Source organism: Gavia stellata, chromosome 7 (genome assembly GCF_030936135.1).
Source record: "Gavia stellata isolate bGavSte3 chromosome 7, bGavSte3.hap2, whole genome shotgun sequence".
Classification (NCBI taxonomy): Eukaryota; Metazoa; Chordata; class Aves; order Gaviiformes; family Gaviidae; genus Gavia; species Gavia stellata.
In genome coordinates, this window is record NC_082600.1 from 3,375,009 (window position 1) to 3,391,363 (window position 16,355).

The 16,355-nt window shown below is 49.2% G+C and overlaps 2 protein-coding genes across 3 annotated transcripts in view; both read right to left on the reverse strand.

Annotated features, from left to right (window-relative positions):
• Positions 1-4,429: 4,429 nt before the first annotated feature.
• Positions 4,430-8,870, reverse strand: VCPKMT (valosin containing protein lysine methyltransferase). The gene is made up of 6 exons (XM_009811292.2): positions 8,659-8,870; positions 8,348-8,458; positions 8,065-8,137; positions 6,990-7,109; positions 5,344-5,448; positions 4,430-4,770 (listed from the first exon to the last, which is right to left on the reverse strand). The coding sequence occupies exons 1-6, from the start codon at positions 8,868-8,870 to the stop codon at positions 4,756-4,758; spliced, it is 636 nt and encodes a 211-aa protein (XP_009809594.2). The 3' UTR covers positions 4,430-4,755.
• A 3,738-nt stretch (positions 8,871-12,608) lies between these two features.
• Positions 12,609-16,355, reverse strand: part of SOS2 (SOS Ras/Rho guanine nucleotide exchange factor 2) — a 55,315-nt gene continuing 51,568 nt past the window's right edge. For both annotated transcript variants that reach the window (XM_059819537.1, XM_059819536.1), the window contains 3 exons: positions 15,981-16,022; positions 14,713-14,822; positions 12,609-14,343 (listed from right to left, as the gene is read on the reverse strand). In XM_059819537.1, coding sequence (XP_059675520.1) covers positions 13,834-14,343; positions 14,713-14,822; positions 15,981-16,022 — 662 coding nt within the window. In that variant the 3' untranslated portion in view covers positions 12,609-13,833. The remainder of the gene's footprint in view (positions 14,344-14,712; positions 14,823-15,980; positions 16,023-16,355) is intronic.

A 16,355-nucleotide genomic window follows, 5' to 3' on the forward strand; every position in this document is an offset into this window, starting at 1 on the left:
CAGTTCCCAGCTGGCACTGGCAGGGTACCAGGGACCACATCCCAGCTCCGCAAGAGCCATCTCCAGCCCGGCTGCTTCCCCAAGGCGTCCCCACCTCCCTCCCGCCCACTGCTGTCTTCTCCCTTGCACAGCCTTTTCCTTGTTAAAGAAAAAAACCAACAAAAAACCAACCAGCAAACCAAACCCAGAACTGCAAGAGGAATAAACCCATAACCAAGCCAAAGCAGGAGCCCTGTGTCACCACCCACCCCGAGTCACCCCGACAAGCCCTCGGCTGCCCCACATCCCACATGGGAGCTCGCGAGGACAGAAAGAATTGGCACACGCTAATTACAGGCACGAAGACGGAGGTGCTGCTTGCGGGCCACGCAGCCTCAGGTACACGGGTCTCACAGCTCGCAGCGATGGGAGAAACCTCCCACGGCAAACCTGGGGTGGACTCCATCCATCCCAAGGGGCAGCGGGAAGCATCCTCCAGACGTATCTCTGAAGGCCAAAAAAACATTTGCCAGAATTGCAGCCACCGCTTCCTGTGTTCATCAGCATCTTCCTTCCCCTTCCCATGGGCTGGTGGCTGACAGGCGAAGGGGATCCTCGGAAGAGGCCACTGAACTCGGATGGCAGCATGGACCACCTGCACCGTCACCCTGCCGAGGCCCCGGGGGACTCTGCAGTGCTGAGCGCACCCGAACGCTCGCGCTCACGGCTGCAGTTGCCCACCCGCGTAGGAACAGGCACTCGCTGGCCTCTTTGTCGCAGAAAAACCCTCACTGTTTGCTCAGCAGCAGAAAAGAAACTTTCTTTTTTGTTGTTTTAGGATGTGAAAGGAGATAACTAACTGCTGGACTGTGAGGTGGAGGTCCGACAGCTTCCCCGCCCCGGGGATGACGGGGCACTGCGTTGGCAGCAAGCCCTCCACAGATTGAACCCGCACCGTTTTGGGAGGTGGGGGAAGAGGCAAAGGGTGCGATTCCTCTCCCTGCATCCCGTGTGCCGGCAGCCACACGCTCGTGGGACCGTGCCTGCAGCACGCACCGGGTCAAGGAGCCACATCGGTACCACTCAGCAGCCAAAACAGACAAAATTGCTACAGTTTTGGAGTTGGTTTTTTCCCCAGGCAGGGCACGTGCAAACCGGTATCCTGTGCTCATCGTCTCTCTCCTTCAGCTGGGCACAGCCCACCTCCTGGGGACCTAAGAGGAGAAGGCAAGCGCGGCTGGGGGTGGGAGCCCCTGTATGTAATGCCCCGGCGCCGAGGGGGCGAGTTACGGCGTTGCTGCGCCGTTTGCAGCAGCTCCTCGGCTGAGGCTCAGGAAATGGCACAACGGCAGCAATCAGCCGCAGGCTCCGGGGCATCTGCTCCCTCTAAACGAACCAGAGACACAGTTTAACTGAGCCACTTGCCCATTTACTGAGGACCCACTGCAATCCGTGGGAGCAGGAGCAGATCCGCCGTAATAAAAAGCCTTTTCTAGCGCTATCTCTTAATGCCGCAGGCAAGAAATATCAGTTTCTAAGAGGGAAATCCATTTGTCCAGGATTACATGCACAGAAAATGATTATACAGCTGCGGAGGACAGACTTTCCCAAGCGAAGCCACCAGCCCCCTGGGACACGTGGGCGCAGGTCCTGGCCCCTCGCAGTCCCGGGGGGCTCTGCAGCAGTGCCGGGTGACGCACGGGAATTGCTTGTGGATGGCTGGATCCGGACGCCGGTGCACTCTGCGGCAGCTGCCCCGTGTCCCATGCTCTTCCTAGCAAAGAAATAAAAAATAATCACAGAGTGTCAAAGGTGAATCTCCTGAGGTCCCGCAGGTTTCTGAGCTGTGTCATGACTAATACCGTGACAAGAAGTGATCAGCGATTTTTGCGGTTGGTGCTGAGTGGGCATTAAACACCGTGCTCCATCCCTGACCGCATCCAGGCGCCCTGGCTGTCACTCTAAGTGGCGGTGAAAAGCTACACCGGCTGTCATAGCGAAGAGTAAGCAGCCCAGCAAAGCCCCAGTGGGACCACAGGACGACGGCACCGCCACCGGTGTCGCTGAGACACAGGTGCCACCGGAGGCACCGGGCAGGAATGAGCCACCCGCCAAGGCTGCGGTATGACCCGAGCACGAGGCGATGCCGCCCCGGCACACAAGCATCACGGCTCTCCCGTGGAAATCACCCGCAATCCACACAGCACGTTTCTCATCATTCGAGCTGGTGTTGAAATTATTCCAGAAAATTATCCATTACTTAAGTGTGACATTCGGCAAACGCCCTGGACACCCAAACGTCTCCGCCCATGACCGGTGGCACCAAACCAGCTCCTGCAGCTGTGGCACAAGGAGCTTTGCTGGTCTCTCTTGCGAGGGTGTAATCAAGTTTTGGCAAGACGATGCGGATGACGGGTACCCAGCTCGGGCACCACGGCTTTGGTGCTGCCGGCTCCCGCGGCAGCCAGCTCGGAGGCAGCTGCACAGCCGTCAGAGCCAAGGGAGGGATGAGCTCTGCCATGCAGAGAGCGCTGGGACAGATTTGGGCTGGTACGGTGTTGGCAGGGATGGGAGCTGTTCTCAGGAGCGCCTGCTGTGCCCCAGGGGCCGGGCAGAGCCTGACACGGGCAAAGCCGTGTGCGGGCACCGCCAGGCACCTCGCCACGGCCAAACCTCACCAAAGACACCCCGTGTTTATGAGAGCAGTGCCAACGCTCACTCTTCCCAAGGGGACAGGGCCGGGACAAAAAGCCAATGGGGACAAACGGGACGGGTGAGGGAGCGGCGAGGCCGGCAAGCAGAAGTAATCCCCACCAGCCCTACCGGCACCCCCTCCCCAGCCACTGCGGAGCTCAGCCCCGGCAGGAGGATCCCAACCCCCTTTCTAAAAAGCCTGGTTTTCCTCCCAAAAAAGCAGCCGTTTCATCTGGTGGCTCAAGGGACAAGACGCAGAGAGGCAGCAGCTGCGGCGCACATGACCCCCCTCTCCCCATTGCCCTGGTTAACGGCGGTTTCCTCTTCACAGAGACTGAGCAGCGGCAGCAGATGCAGTTGGGTTTTACATCCCGCCTCGCAGTGGGTGCAGCCGGCGATGGGGAGATGGCGCGGGGGGTGACGGGACCCAGCCCCCCCTCACCAAGGTCCCTCTCGCCCAATGACGTTCACAACTTGAGCACTGCAGGTGTGAAGTTGAGGGCACGGAGCAGCCGGCGGCTGCGCGTGGGGAAGAGAAAAAGCACGACTTCCTCCCTTTTGTCTTCTGAACGAGAGATCCGAGCCCGTATATAAAAGGAAGTGCCTGAAATCGCACGCCCCATAGATAAAATACAATTATTCTGTCGGCACCAAACCCCTGAGAAATGCTGCTCCCGGGGGTCGGTCAGCGCAGAGGCCGAGTTTGCAGGGAGATGCTACCAGGGAATGGCACAGCTCTCGCACTATCCTCACAGCGCACCTTCGGACAACTCCTCTGAACGAGTTTCCACCAGGGAAGCCATGCTGGTGTAAACACGCCAGTAAATATCTTCCTGCAGGCCACTGGTTAATAAAGGAGCTCTTTTCATAACACGTTAACAAATAATGCATGCAGTTACGACAAATTACATTCTCGCTTTGCCGTGCATTCACTAATCATCGCTGTTGTGCTTTGCAAGCCAGGGCAGTGCTTTATGAAGTGTGAAGTTCGTTAAGGAACGCTCTCACGGGAGATAAAGGGAGCCTGAGCTCAGGGCAGATCCAGCAAGCGCCTGGGTGACCGCAAACAGGAGTGCCTCCAAAACCAACAGCCGAGGTTTTGAGAAAACTCAGCAGATTTCGCTTAAATATTCAGGTTTCTGAAGTAGGGACCACTCATGCTGCGCGCAGCATGATGAGGAAAGGCGCCGGGAACGGGCTGTTACAATTCACGTTGAGCAGCACCTCTGTCACAACGGACCTACTTTCAAAGCAGGCACTCAGGGCTGCGGGATGATGCAGGCAGCCGCAGCCGCTTCCACTCCAGAGCAGAAACGAGATTTCCTTTGAAATTAAATCTCAAAGTCATCACTGCACAACGAGAGGCAGCTTGGTGAGGAATACCAAGAGCAACAACGAACCCGCTCACCAGAATCGTTTGAAGGTGTCAAACTTTAATGCTGCAGATCCTCATACCAGAAAAGCGCAGGTGGAATTAAAAGGAAGAACAATTTCATGCAGGCGCAGGGACCATCTGCACATTCTATCTGTGCGGCACCTACCACCGTGACAGCCCCTGCTCCTGGAAGGAGACTCCCAGGACCTCAGCAACGCAGGAATGACACAGAAACCACACCAAGACCCATCTCAAGTGCAGAAGTTTTATTGAGTGGCTCTGCAGGGCTGTGTGATCGAGCCCGCTCACAGCTTTCTCCTCACAGAGCCTTTGGTGCGGTGTCCTCGGATCTGCTCTGCGAGCACTCGGGAAGCCGCCCGCTGCTCTGACAAGCGGCTGCCCAGCAGAGGTAACCAGAACACGCACCCAGCGCTGCTCCAGCTGAAGCTCTGGTTCCGTTTTCTGCCTCCCTCTGCCTCAGCCGTCAACAGCTCACAACTGCCCTCTTGGAAGGCACTATCAGTGGATCTAATCTAACAAGCCCACTTCTTCTGGTGCCTCATGCCAAGCCCACCATCGAGAAGCCATTCTGTAGATGAGTCACAAACCACACTGGAGACAGCCCCTTTGTGGTGTTATTCTATACCCTCTCCCTCTTCTCCAGAGCTCTACCAGCTGCCAGAGGACAGATACTGTGGTCAGAGATCTCACGATGGAAAATTCTGTGAAGAGATTTAAAAAAAAAAAAAAGTATGGATTTTTAAGTGGCCCGTTTTTGTTTAAGCACTGGACCCACATGTTGTGTCAGCACAATATGCAAAGTATTTTCTTCATGCATAACTGTCTGCTCCATCAATTAACCAAAAAATGGTCTAACCAACCCTGACAGGTGCTAAGCACTACCTCTAGAGACTGGTTTTGAGGAGAGGGCTGTACAGCAGAGCACACAGTACTAAAAGCAGCAGTGGGCATACTATTTTTATTACTTTGGTGCCTCAAAACTCCAGTTTTGAGATCCCACTGCGCTACAGAGCACGGAAGCAGAAGAGAAAGTCAGCGTGCAGCTCAAGGATGGTCCTGCTGAAGACAAAGGCTGGCACCTGGCAGAGCGTGGGGTTTTGGAACAAAGGAGCTCCTTTGTACAAGCACGGTTCCAGTCTGCAGTTTCACAGGGTCCCTAATGGTATTTCACAGTCAGTTTAGAGCTTCACCCCTGGAACGCTCACACTGTGCCAAGTAAACAGCAGCTCTGCGAACTCCTGGCAGCGTTCGCTGCGCCAGTTCAATTAACTTACCGTTTGTTTCCTGTGGATATTCACGATATGAATGTCTTCGCTGCGGTACTCCTCATCGTGCTTATCCAGGGGAATTTTTTCCAGCTCAAAGTCCATCTGAAGCAGCTGGTTATCAGAAAACACACAAAACAATTCAAATGACACTGACCGCCCCTTTGAACTAAGCGTGTTCAGTTAAAAAGGTCTCACAATATACTGCATGAGGGCAAGAAGCCTTAGGAGCCTGGAACCACCACGCTCAAACCATTCCACTAAAGGCCTCTGCAAACGTGCAAGCTATTTTCGCCCCCCCGGTGCAGCACATGTACCCTCATTTTAACTACTCCTGTGCCAATTCAAAGCAACAGACATCTTGCAACATGTAAGGAAAATCTAAAAGCTTGTGACAAAACATTTTGCTTCCTCTGGTCTCCAAAGTGCTAAGCCAAACCACAGCACCTGCCTCTGTCTGCCAACCTTCTCAAGTGGAGGGTGGGGGGGGAAAAAAAAGGCTATAAAAACCCAGCATCGACTCTGCGATGTGCTCTGAAGATTAACTTGGCTGAACCCTGGCAAGCTAAGGAAGGAAATAAATTACAAGAAAGCAGAAATCATGCAGCAACACCTACACCTATTGTGTTTATTGTGGGAGCGGCACCTCATCAGAGCTGATCTCAATTAGAGCAACCCTCCTCACAGTCAGGTCCCCACAAGAGTTCGAGGCATGGCTAATTATTAAAGAGGTGCTTTTATTAACACGTGCAAATCGCCTTGGAATTCTTGCCCTTCCCCTTTTTTGTAGTATTATTATTACGTATAATCCAGTACTCCTGCACAAGGGCTGCTTTTCAGCAGACTTCCCAGGTGCAGAGTTAAATCCTGCACTGACCGTCATCCCCACAACTTCAGGAGGGTTTCAGCTGTTACCTTTTCTCTACCTGCACAGAAGATCCAGCTGGACTATTTAGTTGTATCACCTATTAATGCTCTCTCAGCAAGTAGGGGAGAGAAATTTTTGCAAAATAAGCTGTATCACTTAGCAGAGAATCTTGAGTTCCTGAGCTACTCTGGAAAACTTTACCTGTGTTTTCCCTCTGCTTTCAATGGAACGTGCTAGAAGAAAATAAATTTTCACCAGACTAATTTTTAATCCTCCCAATAACCTCTGGTAACATCAAGACAACCACTGCAGAAAGAAGGCGGCAATCGACTGCTAATTCACTTGCTCCTACAAAAATGGTAGTTTTGATTTTGACGGATATTGCCCCACGTATGGTGGCCCTTTTGCAAATCTGGAAGGTATCGCAAGCTAAGGAGGCTTTTAACAGCCTAAGCAAGCCTGGCTGCCTGGATCAAAAGCATCAATACAGTTAAGATTAGTAAGGCAAGACAGGTTAGTTCGACCTTTTCAGGAAAGGAAAGCTCAGTAAGTACCCAGAAAGTCTCTACTGGTAAGTTGGACAGTAACTTCAAGAGCCACCATTCAAACTTTCTGCCCTATCTAAAGACAAACGTGCTTCTCCTGCTACAAACTCTACTTTGTGCGGTCAACCTGAATTTGTATGCATAGCAACTGCCATTGATGTCCACAGCTGATCCGATACAAAGACCTCCTGTATCCGAGCTATTTTCCTAGCATTCAAAAAGCACACGTTAAAAACACTTACCTCAAAGTATTTTCTCTCAATTTCAGGATTCTTTCCCATAGTCCTCTGTTCGTAACAGCACAAGACGCACGTATCAGGGCCAGTAAGGTCTTTCAGTGTCTTCAGTAACGGTTCTAACGACTGCCCAAAAGAGGTTAAGTATTTCTCACTTAGATTTCAAGTTCATTTTACTGGTACAATACCCTCTAACTAGAGAAAGTCTTCACCCAAGGGAGAACTTTCCAGTTTTGCTTTTCAGGGAGTTATTTTTAGTACTTTAACTGGGACAAAAAGAACATGGGGGCAAGCCGGAAAGCAGAGGAGAAAGTGAGACTGCACAGGAGAAGAGTTTCACAGACTGACCAAGAAAGCTGAACTAGCCTCAAAGCCAAAAACGTTCCACACTGCTGAGTGGGCATTTCCTTGAGGCACACAACAATGACTATTTCTTGACATGTTTCAAAAGTGAGAGTTTTCTCAACCGTTCTTGGAACACGGCTCAGATCCGGACCACTACGTACGGAAACAGGACCAACAAGCAGGGAGCCAATGCCAGGGGCTGGTGAGACCACTGAAAGGGCACTGGGACACAGTGTTCTTCAGGTCATTTCCCTTTTCTTGCAACTTCTGTCAGGTCTCTGTGCACATCCTACTGAGCTCCAGCCGTGGAGATGGGGCAGACTACAACAACCACTTAGCTGGAGCATGATTTCTCCTTTTGCCTTCCCAAGGGGAGCATGAGGAGAACCCAAACAGCGCAGATGTGGCACTATTAAGTTTCATTTACCAATACATTAAACAGTTCGCAACCATCAGTCACAACGTTTGCTTCACGCTTCATTCCCAATATAAAAAAAAAAAAAGGGGGGAGGCACAAAATAAGTCTGGGTTTTTTTCTAAATATAAAAAAAGTCTCTGCTTTAATCTCAAATGGCCTTGAATCTGTTAAAATGCCTTTTCCAGTCTTGTTCTATGTACTCCTCTAAACCATGGGGCCCAAGATGCAAGCACGATATTTATTTGAACGCTTCTCATGCTGAACCCACACCCTTCCCAAAGAAGCTTTCTGTAGGGGATTTGCAAACTCCTCATTTACCTCCTCGTAGTAAATGCAATCAGCCATTAGTATATAATCGGGGGGAGGCTGAAATTCTGTTACATCTTCACCCCTATAAAGAAGCAAAGAAAAAAAAGGTGAAACCAAGCTTCAGTAATACACCACCACATACTACTAAAGGACTGAGCATAAAGTTAACTACTATGTTCTTATACTGAGCTTCCCTTTTCAGCAATGTTTTCAAGTGTCATCTGGCAATTTAACAAAGCAAGAGCAGAAGCCCCGTTAAAGCTGAACAGAAGCATTAAAGGATCATACAAACCATTTCAGTACCTTGGCTCGGACTGACCCTGTGACCAGATGTTTGTTGTTCTCTATATTAACCATCAACAGCTCCTGCAGCTCCTCAAGGTCGGTGACCGTCACGTTTGCCCTGGAACACACACGGGGTCACGGCCCAGCCCACCGGCCCCGGGCCCTCGCGCCCACGCACAAAATAGGCGTTTTGCGGGAATTTAGAACATTTCACGCGGGTAATGCAATGAAGGGGGGTAAAAGGTGGAGGAACAGGCAGCGGGGCCTGCCCCTTCCCGGCAGCCAGCGCTGTCCCCGGCCCGGCCCGGCGCCGCTCACCCCAACGTGGCCGCCATGATGCCGACGGCGCCGGTGCCGGCGCCCAGCTCGAGGACGTGGCGGCGGGCGAGGGGGCAAGCGCCGGTCTCCAGGAACTTGGCGAGCACCAAGGCGGCGTCCCACACCACGCAGCCCACGCCGCCCGCCGCCCGCTGCTCCAGCCGCAGCGCCGGCCCGCCCCGCCGCTCCAGCTCCCGCACGAAGCCCGCCATGGCCGCGGCACTGAGGCGGCGCGGCCCCTCCTCCCGGGGCCGCCCCGCGCGCGCCTCTCCCGCCGCTGCCGCGAGAGGAAATGGCGGGTGCTCGCAGCTCCCTCCCCTCAGCGGGGCCCGTCAGGCGCTCGGGGCTGCCCGGCCGCGCCGCCGTCCCTCCACCCGCACGGGCAGCTGCGCTTCAGCCCCAGCCGCTCCCCTGAGTAGCGTGAATCCCCCCGGGGTAACTGTTCCGCGTAAACCGCTCCCCAACCCCTCCCGACCAACTCTCCTGGACGTTGGCCGTGAATGACAGGAAAGCATGTTCTGGGCTGCCCTTGCTTGACAGAAAAACTCGGTTTTACTTGTTTTTAGTGCGCGCTGGCAGCACAGGAGCGAACGTGAAGCCGCCACGTGAACTGGCTGGGTCGTCGCAGGGGAGAAGGCGAGCGGCCATCGCTCATCCGGGCGCCGCGGCCTTGTGCGCGCTCGCCACGGTCCCGCTCCCCTCAGAGGTGAGAAACCTCCGTTTGGAGGCCACGGGCAGGAGCTCGCCTGGCAGTAAGTCAGACCTTCCTGGTTTAGCCCAGCAGTTTCTGCAGAGGTTAAGCAGACTTCAAACACCAGCCAGAGGAAGGAGCTGCGAAGAAAGTTTTCCACCTGTGCGCTGCCTGAAAGTTAACGCACGGTGACTTAAAATCTACCTTCCCAAGTTACTCGGTGCTGCCTGTGGGCATGCAGTCCCACTTAGAGCCACAGGATTGCTAGAAATCGCAGGTGGTGTAGACCCCCATCCAACGTTTAAACTTACAAAAAGGTTTTGAAAAAGCAGCTGGATAGGAGTTGACTGCGCATCAACATTTTTAAGTGCAAAGGCTTTTGATTTTTTCCTTGGATACGTGGAAGAAAGTTTTTATTACTTTATTTCCTAGCATTTCTTACTAATGCTCACTCCCTCCCCCAGGGAGGAGTTACTGCATTTGCTAGGGATTCTGAATGGTATATTCAGACTCGTAGTGTATTTCTGAAAATCGGAGTAAATCTGGAAAAAAAAAAAGAAACGATGGGGTTTTTTTTCCCCCCCTTCTTGTTTGTTGTCTGCTATAGCCAAGTCATAGCACCAAAGGAGTTACTATTCCAGCTCCAGAACAGGGGGAAATGATAAAACTCAGTAACTCAAAATAGAATCACAGAAAACAACTAGAAGGATGTTTCTTTTGCTGTTAACTGCCTTCACATTCCATCTGTTTATCTGCACTTTTCTGAGGGAACTGCCTTTTCCCACACAAGCCAACTTCAAACCCAGCAATTTCACATTTTTCCCCTCTAGCATTTTTTTTCCTCTTTTTATCTATCCCTCTAATTATGAAGGAACTGAAATGTTAATATATTGCTATCTTGGCATCCTCTTGAACCGCAGTGGTGGGAATCTGACTGCCTTCGACCACTTCCACGGCCGAACAGTTACTTTGGGAACGTGTGTTGCTGTACCCGCTGTACGTCATGCTGCTGGCGTCGCTGCTGCCGCCCTGCCTTGGAATGCTTCTTTGTTTTTGTATTTTCCAGCTCCTGTTATGCTTGGAGGACAGTTTAATTGTGTGGTAAGTGACCCATAAGCAAGGCCCCTTTTCTGAATCATGCTGTGATTTATGTACTTCAGGTTAACTCCAGAACTGGCCCTGGAAAGGTAAGAGTCGTGTTTCACGCATGGGAAATGCGGCTGGGAACGTTGTTTAGCTGCTGCCTTCTGCACAAGTATCTCGTGTTTTCACATTATTGGCCCCGTTGGGAGGTCTAATGTAAGAGGTTCCTGTTCTCCTCTTCCCTCATCCTCCTGGAGCTTTACTGTCCCAGCACTGCTATTGATCAGTTGTGGGTGGTGATGCTCCAAGCCCAGCCTGCAAAAAAACCACAGGATCTTTTTCCATATCCGGTTTAAAGCACAACCAGACACAGTTGAAGGGGCACCAGGGCACAAGAGGTGAGCGGCTGAGGAAGGCGGTGGGGTGAGGGACTTGCTTAACAGGACCTGCCCCTGGCAAAATAGCAATGTGGACTCGCAGGCTCCTGTCTGTCCCATTGGTCCCTGGCAGAGGACAGGTCCTGAGCGCCCACCAGGAACCACAGTCACCTCCTTTGCTGCCCAGGACATCCCCAGACAGCAGCAAGAGGCTCTTGCAGGAATGCCTACCTCTCTCCATGTTAACCTAATGGAGAACGATGGCCTAGGCTTGAGACTTTAACTGCGTCGCTCCTCCTCACAAAACCATTCTGCGCCCCGCTGAAAGTTACGTATTTCTTCTTCTCTGGCTTCAACTGTGGAATTTAGAACTGCTGCCCAAAACCACTCTTCCACAATCAGGTTTAAGAATTAAAAGAAGGAAGTGTTTCACGGCCCCCCAGGTATTTTTGTAGGCTGTCAACATAAAATGTAAGTTGACTCTTCTGAGAATGGCACCCCTGCACAGCATCATTTCAAGGTTAACTCTAATAAATGTATACTCCTGCTTCCACAAGTTTAAACTCTTCTCGAAGTCCATCACAAACCAGAACCTTGCAAAGCTCTTGATGGAGGGAAGTACTTTGATTAATCTACTAGTCAGCAGATGTTCAGCCTAAAATGATCTGGTAAGGGCTTTGCAGAGTCAGGACCAAAATATAAAGCTGTGATATATTTTAGTAGGGGATATTGAAAACGCTTCCAGTCTAAGCACTTGTACAGGAAGGTATAAAGCTGACATTTATATATTCTAAAATTTGGGAGAGGTTTTTTCCCCCCTTCGACAACACACAAAATGTAAAAGTCTGAAAAAATATTAACTCGTCTTCCAGCAATAGCTGCTGGTGAGGACTTCAGAAGAGTTAATACAAGGACATAAATAAAAAATTTCACTTGTTCAACTTACTCTGCAGATCACTGGAACAGTGAAACCGGACAGCGTGCCTTTGCTATGTAGAGAGTGTTAGGGGGGTACTTCACTGAGCAGAATTTCACCACCAGATACCAATGGAAGAGTTCTTCCCAAACTTACAGGAAAGAGTATGAGTTGTGTTTTTACTGCAAAGGAAAAAAACCCTAATCAAGACACCGTCCATTTCCTGCACTCCCAGTTCATGCATCTCAAATGTGGGACTTCTTGAGTGTTACTTTTGCAAAATGAAGCAGCTCTCCTTTATAAAGCGTGTTCTGCCCCTTGCACGAATGGCCCTCAGGGTGACACCTCAGGCAGATTCTACCCCTCTCTTCTTTCTCAGGAAAGGAGTATGAGGGCACAGGCAGTACGAGAAGAACATCCAAGAGACAGATGGCAAGATATGTCTTCCCAGGAGAAAAAAACTGGCACCCCTCCCCAGGCATACCGCCTCTCCTTTTCCAGAGGGAATGCCCAAGACAGTTGGAGTAACATAGGCAGGCTGATGAAAAGCCGGAGTGTGACTTGGGAGCCTGAGCTGCTGCAAATCCCACCACAGTGCAAATCCCACCTCCAGCCAGGAGCCAGAAACAATGGAAACTGCTTCTCCATCTTGAGGGGCCGAGGCATCTGATGGGTTAGTAGGTGGAGGGAAAGGTTAAGCATCCCAGGGAGCTGTCGTGTATCAGGCCCAACTGCAGACCGAAGGACAACCAAAGCTGAGAATAGCAGCATGGAAAATTGGGGCATTTTGTATTGCCAAAGACTTACCAAATCCAATTCCCGACCTTGTCCTTACAAGGAATACGCACTACTCAAGCTCTTAAAAATTAAGACTGGGGTGATTTATTAATCTTGTTAAGAACTCTGATACAAAGCACAGTAAAAGGCCACAGACCAGTAAATAAAATGTGGCTTCTGGCCACTTTATAAATGCTGCTACAGTACTACCAGTAAAACAGACTCACTCTCACACCAGTTCAAACAAGTAGTTCAACTGGCAAATAAAAGTTCCATTCACTTATCAGTTCAAAAAGTTTAATAAAGCTTTAAGTGTTTGCTGGTTTAAATGCTACCAATTTCCAAAATGGATTCACGATTAAGTTATGTGAGATCTAAAGAAAGTTATTAGGTTTGGAAGGCAAGACTGTTCCTAAGCCAGAGGAAACACTTCTGACTGTGTAAGATTGCAAGAGTAGCAGACTGTAATATAGGCCTCAAGTCACTTAAATTTATACAGGTTACTAGCATTATCTGTAAATATACAATATAAACAATTGTACATACGCGGCATATAGCTTTGTTCTCCAGAACAGTAGACAACTCTTTAGCTTAAGACATCTTCGCCTACCAAAACAAAAAGGCACATCTGAACAAGATGCATGCTAAGTACTAGGGATCCTTTCCGATACCCGAGACAGGTAGTCCTTGTTCATCCTTTCTCAAAATAATCAAGACCAACTGAATATTTTGGTATTTAGATTTCAACCTATTTTTCTTTTCTGTCTTCAGCAGCAAATCAATGGCAATTAAGACATGGCATTAAAATATTCGAGAACAGTAGCTGTCACTCATGAACCTCCAAGCTTACACCAAGTTAGCAGGCAAGCGGCCAGAGGTTTAACATTGGTAACACTGTATATCCTCGTGTTGTGTAATCATCCCATTGTTTGTTTTTTTTTTAATTAAAAAAAAAGGCCACTAGTGCTCAAATTTGAAAAAATTCCACAGACGCACCTTTTTTGGCTCAGTGCAATTAAATGATGTCAGTTTAAATTCATTTAGTGTAGTTTACAGTGCAAAAGATATATTTTGTATACTGGCATAACTGTCGGCACTGAAGATGTGAAACAAGGCAATGCTGCAGATCACCTGAGGGTAATGCTGTCGAACAGACGCAGGCTAGAGCGTGTGTAGTTTTATTTTTCCAATTTAAACTTTTTTTTTTTTGATCAGCAGCACTTTAAGAGCATAATTTGTGAAAGTACTAAAATACACTGCCTTTTTTGAATAAATAAAAAAAAGGAACTTTACAAATACTATTCCAGTGTCAATGACTACTATGGCTAAGGTCATTGAGGAGTTTCTGCATTTTCTAGCAAAGACAGTCTGTGCAAAGGAGGGTGGGAGAGTTCCCTTTTGTAAGTCTTTGGTGGCAGTTTTGGTAACTGAGGGCTCGAATTGTGCCGGGGTGGGACCGGGGGTGCGGGCAGGTGGACCAGGTTGTTGTGACTCGCGCTGATCAGGCAGCAGCGGCGCAGTACCCTGGGAGAGGGCGTGCTGGGAGGAGTGCCGGGAGAGCTGGGGCCTGTGCTCGCCTCCCGGAACCGGTCGGGATCTCTGTGCAAGCGTCCCACCGGTGGCGGCTGGAGGTTTAGAGGGCAGTTGATGAAGTGTTCGGGCGGCCGGAGCGGTACCGGTGGCGGAGTATCAGGAAGAGGGTCCCGGGGGGGTGGAGGAGGAGGACTGTGCAGTGGCTGGTCAAAGGGATTAGTGTAAGCAGGAGCACGAGGCTGTATCTTTGGAGGCGGCGGCTGCCGAGGTGGAATTGCTGGAGGATCGTCATCCGACTTTAAACTTCCCTACAACATAACAGAGAAGAAGACATTGTAAGAAATGTAGATGTTTAGACAAAGAGCGTATCTTCTGACAGATGCAGAATTCTCTCGATGTCTGCTATTGGTGCTGTCAGAAACACGATACTGACATAGCCGTAGCCTTGATCCAAACATGACCACTGTGTTCCTAAAGTAGACTGAGACACTGGGAACCTGAAACTTCAACAGGGCAACCGGAGCACTGTAGTTGAAAGTCTTCTAGACTAACAAAGTCCTGCTTGGCTAGATGGTTGGACTCAATGATCTTAAAGGTGTTTTCCAACCTAAATGATTCTATGATTCTAGATGCTCCCTGATTTATTATCAAAGTCATTCAATATAGGACAGAAATACCTTAGCATTAGAAGCATCCTGATCCATCTTTTTTCGTGGAGGAAGCGGAGGAGGGTTTTGAGGCTCATCACTTAGTTTAGGAAAGCTGCCCCATGAGCTGAAGAAAGTCTCTGGAGAGAGAAAAGCAGCTATTTTACTGCTTGTGCAGTACCTGAGGAACGTATTCTAGAATATTAAACCAAACTAGAAGCAACTCAAATAAGCAGATCTTTGTGCTCAACAGCAACATGAACCATTAACTTCAGTTGTATAATGTTCTCATTCATTTCTTTAATCAGATACGCTCCTCACAAAGTGGTCTCCTATTTCCAGTACTAAAGATATGCATCAACAGGTAACAGGCAATGCTGAAGGACAGAAAAATAAATAAAGTGAACCCTAGTGAGCACGTAAATAACTTTCTTTGCAATCCTCTCTATATTATAGAATTTACCCCCTGGTTACCACATTGCCTGCAGTTTGCCTGCCTGCCATCAACTACACTTCGGAGTGGAAGTTTGTTCTCTCAGCCATATGGGTACACGTTCAAATTCGGAAATTTAGAGGCTTCGTTAACAGGTCTGCAGCACTTCTAAAGCAGGAGAATTATACACTGAACAGAACAGACGATACTAACTCTCACGGCATTTTAGGACATTTCTAGTCCTTCCTTTTTACAGAGGGGAAAAAAATCCTCAAAGTTATGAAACAAAACAATCCCCCGACCGGTATTTCTGACTTCTGTCACACCTTTGCTTTTTCTCTTAGAAGTGCACAGAGCTCTGTATCAATACATTAGGCACCTCTCCAGTTTGAAATTTTAATCGTATTATGAAGAAGCATATGTGCCTGTGTAATAAAGGAGTAAAAAGAGAAGCTGAAAACACGGGTGAATACAAGATATCCCCCACAGCTGTGGTACATAAAGTACCTCTTCTTTCCCAGCAACAGAACAATTATTTTCACTAAGTGGTAATATGAAATTATCAGGTTGCTTCATTTGTAGCATTAGTCAAACAAAATAATCATCAAGGACATTCAAAATAGAAGCAAAATCATGCTAGAGCCTGGGGAAAAAAACAAACCAAACCCAAACCAGACAGTTTTTAGACTTTACAGACTGCTTTACTAGACATTTAACTAAAACCTGTACAAAAAAATCCTCTCGGAACTCTAATGAATGCAGCCCACATTTCATCCCAGATTTCAGATTTAATTCCTTATTCACCTCTCCTGAAACCAGAAAAAGCAGAGTTACATGAAACATTTAATAGAGTTACGGTACTCACTCGACTGTGGCAAGCTGACAGGAGCAAAGATGCTATTGTTACCTGTTAAATGAGAAATTGATTAAAGATTTTCCAGCCAGAACAACTGCACCACAGCACATAATGTACGCTTGTGAATGACCTCAGAGATCACCACAATCTCCAAGTTTATCTACTGCTAACATGAATTAAACTTCCCTGTGTAAACTATTCCCGAACTAGAGATTTTAAGTTATGCTGGGAATTAAACTTCATTATTCTACTCTGTTCTGACACTACCACATTGTTGTTCACGTCCCCCGCAGCCCAAACGCCCTCAGCATATACCATATAAAAATTGTTTTTCGTTTATGCCCCCCATCGGGCTTAACCCACCTGCCAAGTCTGCAGCCCCCT